Consider the following 7,603-nt stretch of genomic DNA (forward strand, 5'->3'; position numbering starts at 1 on the left):
CCAAAGTTTGGGAAAGAACTAGAAATGCTTATACGTTTTCTTATACAAGTCAGGTATCTGTGACAATTATTTTTCTTTCACAATATTGGAAGACTTACTTGCTGTAACATTACATTTTACAGTGTGAAGGGGGAAAAAATCAACCTATGTTACACTGCTCCTAAAACACAGACCACAGAATGGTAAACTCCCAATTTTCAAAACACAAATTCAATCTTGACACTTAGGTAATTTGCTGTTTGTAACCTTTGTGGATTTCAGGATAAAAGATGTTATCAATGCAAGTTACTGGCAGCCTAACCACGTGTCACCATCGCTCTGTTAACCTGTGTTGTAATTCTGCAGCACTCTGCCGTCACCTATGCAAGCAGTAGGTCAAATGTAAAGGTGTGTTCATTATAAGGAGTCGAGCTCCTCACACCTGGAGGTCAGAGTACAAGTAATCCAGAATGCCTGCTACTCAAGAGGCCAAAAGAACACACCAAGAAGCTGCTGGCAGAAAACATGTCCTTTAAGTTCCCACAGCATGTGTACCTCAGCCTCCCCCATTGAGGGCAGCCAACAGTCCCACCTCTCCCCTCCCCAGCCACCCACATCCAAAACTGCACCATCCCTCCACCCATTCTTCTCCTCCTTCCTGCTTGCCTGACACAGCCTAGAAAACCGGTCATGACAGGGCAAACTGGCAATGGGGAGGAAGTTCAATCTTCCACCTGCCCCACCTTTTAGCCCAGGTCCAGGGCCTGTTTCTCCTCTAAAACACAAATGAAGTCTCCACAGGACATCATCTTTCCTACAGAGTCACAAGTAGGACAGAAGAAAGGAAAAACAAGGAGTTGTTTCTCATTATTTCTAGAAATACAAATCTGAAAAATTACCAAAAGACTGTCACTTGGTTTAGACACAGGAAACTGGAAAGAAACTATAGGACGAGAGAAAAATGCGAGGGGGAGGTGGGTGTGTTCCTGGTATCTTGAGTAGGACACATCACACCTTTAGGTACACTTCTCCTGAGAACCATTTTGTGCACATGCTTGTGAGTTTTGGGGCACTCGGAACAGTACTTCTCTCTAGGACGTTATGCATACACAGGCTATTGTTGGCTGGACTGGGACCCTAACTGCCATGTTCAGTGCTGCTCCTGAGGGAAAGGGCTAGGGTTCACACACAAGGCCAAAGACTGCCCTAATTGACCTCATCTTTCAAATTAGAGGTTCTATCAATTTCCTAAATTTCTGGAATACTACAGCTATCATCTGAATTTCTCTGTCACATGTAAACACAAATTCTGCAATCAGAGAAGACGGTCCACACTCACGTGAGGTCATCCAGGACTGAGCGATACTCTTTCTCTGCATCAGCAAGTTGGGCCGCACGGCTGGCCTCATGAATGGCGCTGTCCACCTGCCGAAGCACACCCTGTTCCAGCACATCCTGGTCATACACATCCACACCCAACCCCTGCAGCTCAAGAGCCTGCGCACTCAGCTCCACCGTCTGTATCTGATGTCTGTCGATGTGCAGCAGGGCTGGCCCTCTCCTCAGAACTTCTGATGAACAGCCCTCGGCAGAAGTGGATGGTCCGCTGGCAGAGGAACAAGAGGGGAGGCTTTCCTCCACCTCTGCATTGCCGTCATTTTCTCGTTTGATTGTCATTTCTTGTTTATCACTGACACACTGACTTTGTAAACAGTCTTGCTCCTGAGCTTGGCTTGAGTGGGGGATTCCTGCATTTTGCATCCTCTACAGACTATCTAAAAGGAAAAAAAAAAAAAAAAAGGTATGTAATAAGCTTTTTGGTTATAAAGAGTTGATATTTATATAGTTTCTTAAAAATCTTATAATTAAAGGGGGCGCCTGGGTGGCTCAGTTGGTTGAGTGTCCGACTTCGGCTCAGCTCATGATCTCACGGTTTGTGGGTTCGAGTCCCATGTCGCGATCTGTGCTAACAGCTCAGAGCCTGAAGCCTGCTTCGGATTCTGTGTCTCCCTCTATCTGCCCCTCCCCTGCTCACACTCTGTCTCTCTCTCAAAAATAAACATTTAAAAGGAAAATTTAAAAAAAAATTATAATTAAAGAAGCCTGATTTCTCAAAAGAGCAAATAATAATCCTCCAATTAGATAAATTCAAGTTTCCAAATACTACTTTTCTTAAAAGGGTACAAGCTATACATATTCTTGAGATTTGATAATAAATAAGAAAAAATTAACCAAAAAAGAAGAAGAAGAAGACAACGATGACGACAACGACGACAAACCAGTAGGGAAAAATGCAGTAGCAGCAACAAAAAACATTTGGAGAACCAGCCAATAAAGCTGGCAACCAAAATCTTGACTGACGCCCTGAGTGTCTTCTCCAAATCAACTGAAGTCATTGACTGCTGCTTTCCAAGTTAGCATTTTCACTGCATTATGGCACAAAAGATTCCCAATACAGTGGCATGATTAACTGTGATATGCAAATTTAGTGAAGTAAGGAACAAGCTTCTCTATGACTCTGACACTAGAAACTTTTAGGCTAAACATTTACTCTAATAAACACAAACTACAAACAAGACATAAGAGCACCACTCAAATCTGAATCTGAGAAAGATTAAATACTCTCAAAAATAACCCCGTTTCAATGTGCAATACAATTTGCTGCAAATCAGGCTGGCGAAAACAGTTTGGGCCTGATAATAATCCAGTACAGACGAGGAAGATCCACCCTCACACAATGCTGGTAGGGATATACTAAAGCTCTTCTGGAAAGCAATTTAATGGTATCTATCAAGATTTAAAATGCACATGACCAGGTATTTATTCCAGAGAAGTACTCACATGTATATAAGGATGTGTATTGTAGCATGTCAATGATTTAATACAAGCATTAAGTATTTTCAGTGACAAGGATATAAAAGTCTTGTAAAGTGAAAAAAAATTCCCCTAGGACGAACACATTTATGTTGGTTAAAAAAATGTATATCTGTATGTGTGTGTATGGAATGCATCCAAAGTGATCTGGAGATACATATTAAACTATTGGGGAAGGGGAAGCAGAAGGAATAGGGAGGAATAAAAGAAGCTGTTATATTTTACTCCACATACTCAGGAACTCCTTGAATGAAAATGTATTCACCATATTGACTGCGTAACTATCTAATAAATACATCAAAAAACAATCCAATAACCAACAGCCTGGCTTTTTATCTAACTGTGAATAAAGGAAGGTATCTTTCACCACTGAAACTTTATTCATATGAAATGACCAGAAGATCTCCCAGTAAGCCCCACAGATTTCTCATTAAATAAAACCATTCCAGTGGCCAAACACTAGGATACAAAGATGCCAGGAACTTAGCACCATCCCCTCCAGAGAAGCTCACTTTCTAGGGGAGGAGAAACATGTCAACAACATGGGCAGGTCTGCAGAAGAGCCACCAACAAGAGGCCACCTGGATACAGAGGAAGGGACAATCCATTGGGTCTGGAGCTAAAAACAAAAACAAAAACAAACAAACAAACAAAAAACCAAACATATACAAGCTAAAATTTGAACACCTGGCCCAAAGTTTGATACACAGAACATACTCCATATGTGCTGAATGGAAGTAAGGTTCAGAGAAGAGTCTAAAATAACAAGTCCAATGTGACAACTGAGTCACTGGTGAATTCAGTCATAAAAATGAGGGGGGCCTGGGTGGCGCAGTCGGTTAAGCATCCGACTTCAGCCAGGTCACGATCTCGCGGTCCATGAGTTCGAGCCCCGCGTCAGGCTCTGGGCTGATGGCTCGGAGCCTGGAGCCTCTTTCCGATTCTGTGTCTCCCTCTCTCTCTGCCCCTCCCCCGTTCATGCTCTGTCTCTCTCTGTCCCAAAAATAAATAAAAAACGTTGAAAAAAATTAAAAAAAAAAATGAGAATCTCAGAAAGAAAGCAGATGAGAAGCAGAAGGAGGGGCTGGTAGAGAGCTTATAAGCCACAGGTAACATGTCCAGCACGCAGTCAGAAATGCAAATCTTGGCTCAAGAGAAAGGTCTGAAGGAGATGTGGATGTATCAGCGGAGCAAACAGCCCAAAGAATCCTAAGACTATGACAGGTACCAGAAATCCTTTCAGAGGGTAAGACGCTAACACTGCAAAGGTTAAAAGTGAACAGCAGAGTAAAAAGTTCTTCCTTTTTTATGCCTTCTGATTATTTTCAGAAGAAAGGATCAACTTGGTACTCTATCTAATTAGCTAGCCTGCATTTTCAACACAGAGGGCAGGATCCTGGTTCAGGGCCTTCATACTGGCTGGAATTAATAATTCCGTTGTCACTGTTCTTATTTGTACGTATACAAACATTCCTTTTTTAGTTTAAAAAAAAGACATTAATTCAATCACAAATCTTTTTTTTTCTTTTTTTTTTTTTTTTTAACGTTTATTTACTTTTGAGACAGAGAGAGACAGAGCATGAATGGGGGAGGGTCAGAGAGAGAGGGAGACACAGAATCTGAAACAGGCTCCAGGCTCTGAGCTGTCAGCACAGAGCCCGACACGGGGCTCGAACTCACGGACCGCGAGATCATGACCTGAGCCGAAGTCAGCCGCTTAACCGACTGAGCCACCCAGGTGCCCCTTCAATCACAAATCTTAATAATACTGTAGTACAAAAACAAAATTAAAATTACGATGTTTGGAAAAAACTTCTAATAATAGAAAAGAAGGGATGGTTAAAAATGGGAAACGATATGGCAAGTTCATGTAAGGAAGCCAGAAGGGATTTGGAAATTAGGTCACTAATTATCTTAGTAAAATAAGTTTCAGTGGAGCAATGGGGACGAAAACCAGACTGCAGTGAGCTAGGTGAGTAGATCAAGAAATGGAGGCCACAAGTGGGTAACCTACCCCCCCCTAAGGAACCTGGCTGTGGAAGGGAGACAGCTGGAATGACAAAGTAATAATGGGTTGGGGGAGGGAAATTAAGTCAAGAAAAACTATAGAATGCAATAGGGGCAAGGAGCTGTATAGGGAGATAACCTACAGAGAAGGTTGTACAGGAGACAGTAGCAGGGAAAGACCAAGTATAGATGTAAACAGAAGAAACATCTTTCTCCAACTCTGGCAGAAGAATGATCTTAATGTATCTAAATCCGTAAGTGCAGAAGAGGAAAGCTGAGGTGGACCACAGAGAAAATATCCTGCAAGGCAGGAAGTTTGGGCATCTCCTGAGCCAAAGGACAAAGTTGGGATGGAGGCTGGAGAAGAATAAAAATCTGGAATAAATGTCCTATAGAAGAGAAAAGCTGATGGGGAACAAACACTGGTGATGGGTGTGGAGGGCCCCCCAAAACAATCCCCAAGGCTGTACAATTTCCTCCTTCAGTAATTAACATAACAGTCCCAGGGGAAATGTCACTGTTGGGGGTTTTCTGAGCAGAAGTAGCAGAGGACAAAAGGGCATGGATACAGATGCTGAGGAGGAGACTAGTTCAAGTAACTGAACTTGGGGTCCAAGCTGGGCGGGGGGTGGGGGGAGGCCGGAAGGGACTGGAATAGGAAGACAGGGAAGGAGAGAGGGAGACATCAAGAAGCCACTTGAAGAATGACTGTGGACCAAAGGGCAACCTGGGAATGAGAGCTGAACCCAGGAGGTTCTCATCAGAAGATAAAGGGTTTCAGAAGTGAAATAAATCATCCATTCAACAATTTCAATTATGCCAGGCAACATACTAGGTTAACTAGTTTGTCCCCATAGACTTTAGAGTCTCTTGGGGAAAACATACATTTTAAGAATTATACACATGTATACATATTTTCACATACAAAATCTATGCTCATATATAAATTATATATACAAATGTAGTTATAGTAACTGTTATAAACAAACAGGATTTTTCAGGACAAAATAACAGAGGAACCTAATTGACAGGGCAGAGGTAGGTGTGAGAAGGGAGGCTGATAAAGTGATACTCGGGCCAGTATCTGAAGGATGAACAGGATTAATCAGGCCAAAAGTGGAGTGAACATCTTGCAAAGAAATGTGTAATTTCTAAGGCTGATGAGCTGGGGCATTTGGGAAAATGAAAGAAAGGTGGAACACAGTGAAACTTTTTTACTTTATCCTACATGAGTAACTGAGTCAAAGTTGCCGATAAGGACTCCATTCATTGTGTAAATCTTACAGAATATCTTCTAACACTCTGCAACCCTTAATCATCTTGGAAAAACGGTATCTTCATTATCCTCCCCTTTGAGCACTGGGGCTTCTGTGGGAAGAGCTGAATTGTGGTATGCATATTTTATTGTAACCATGCCTAACTGGGGATGGAGTGGGGCATAAGCGAAGATGGAGGAGTTGGCTGGGTCACAAAGGACCTGGGAAAACATTAACTTGGATTTTATTCCAAGAGCAACGGAATGATTTTTAAGGCTTTTAAACAGGGTGATGATGGTTATGACCTATTTCACGTTTGTAAGAGACCACCTGGGCTACTGTATGGATAATGGATTAGAAGAAACAGTACAAGATGATGGGAGACACACGGGTGAAAAGTGACGGCAGCTTGGAAAAGGATGACAGCTATGACGATGGATGCTACGTGGGAAACCAATGTAACAGTATTTATATGTGGACGGCTCAATCCTCTTCCACATACTCCCACTTGACTATGCCAATGCCCAAAGCGCCTGACTTGAATTTACCCCGATCCTCTCTTTCAAGTAACAAACTCCAAACAGGGCCGCGCTGACCCTACGCGCCGGAGCCCACACAAAGCTCAGAAGTGATGTTCCGTGGCTGGCCGGCTAGCCTGCGGCCCCAAGGTTGCTACCTCCCGCCGCCCCAGGTGGGCGCGCGCTACTTCGTCAGTTCCGGCCGCAGGTGCGCCGGCACGGAAGGCGCGCGTCAGGCCCGAGGGCCAGCTCCCGGCCGTCTCCGCGGATGGGATCCTTCAAGGCGGCCAGATGGCCGAGGCAAGGCCGTGGGTGCCTGGGAGTCCGAGCGAGGCCCAAACATCCCCTGCCCGACATTTAGCCCGGCCATCCGAACACTCACCCCAGGGCCGCGCGGCCACCCGTACGGAAACGTAGACGCCGCCACCGCCACCAGCCGTGGAAACTAGACTGGGGCCAACTGCTGCGCATGCGTCTTCAGTCCGCCGTAAGCACCGCCCCCAAGCGTGACCCGACGAGCGTGCGCGGGTGGGGCCTACTGTGCATGCGCCAGGCTCCCTGGAGCAGCGGGCGGGGTCACGTGATTTGAGGGTGCGGTGTAGCCTTCAGTTTTTACTTGGAGTTGTTCTTGAGTGTCGTCTGGGCAAACGGTCGGCTGTGTGGTTTGGGCCCGGGCTTCACTCGTGGTCAAAAAAAATACCGCTCTAGGAAGACGATTATAAGAAACACAAGACATGTTTCCATAGAGAGAAAGAGAAAGGTACACGTGTGCCACAAGAATGTAAATGCTTGCAATTAACCGTGAAGTCCAAAGAAAGTAAGCTTGGGAAGGGAGCTGGCTTGAGTTTTACTTTTCAATAGCCACGCGCGGTAGACGTTGTGATCCCTGTTAGTCATCTGGCACAGCTGTTAGCACGCCAAAAAATAGGGAGAGGGCTTGTATATCTCTGTTGCCCCTCCACCTCCCAC

The 7,603-nt window shown here is 44.5% G+C and overlaps 1 protein-coding gene across 1 annotated transcript in view; it reads right to left on the reverse strand.

Moving 5' to 3' along the window:
- ERCC6 (ERCC excision repair 6, chromatin remodeling factor) overlaps positions 1–7,126 on the reverse strand; it is a 79,425-nt gene extending 72,299 nt beyond the window's left edge. The window contains exons 1-2 of the mRNA XM_043596836.1: positions 7,017–7,126; positions 1,319–1,754 (exon numbers count right to left, since the gene is read on the reverse strand). Coding sequence (XP_043452771.1) covers positions 1,319–1,740 — 422 coding nt within the window. The 5' untranslated portion in view covers positions 1,741–1,754; positions 7,017–7,126. The remainder of the gene's footprint in view (positions 1–1,318; positions 1,755–7,016) is intronic.
- Positions 7,127–7,603: the final 477 nt, after the last annotated feature.

The sequence above is a fragment of the Prionailurus bengalensis genome, chromosome D2 (assembly GCF_016509475.1).
Source record: "Prionailurus bengalensis isolate Pbe53 chromosome D2, Fcat_Pben_1.1_paternal_pri, whole genome shotgun sequence".
In the NCBI taxonomy this organism is placed as follows: Eukaryota; Metazoa; Chordata; class Mammalia; order Carnivora; family Felidae; genus Prionailurus; species Prionailurus bengalensis.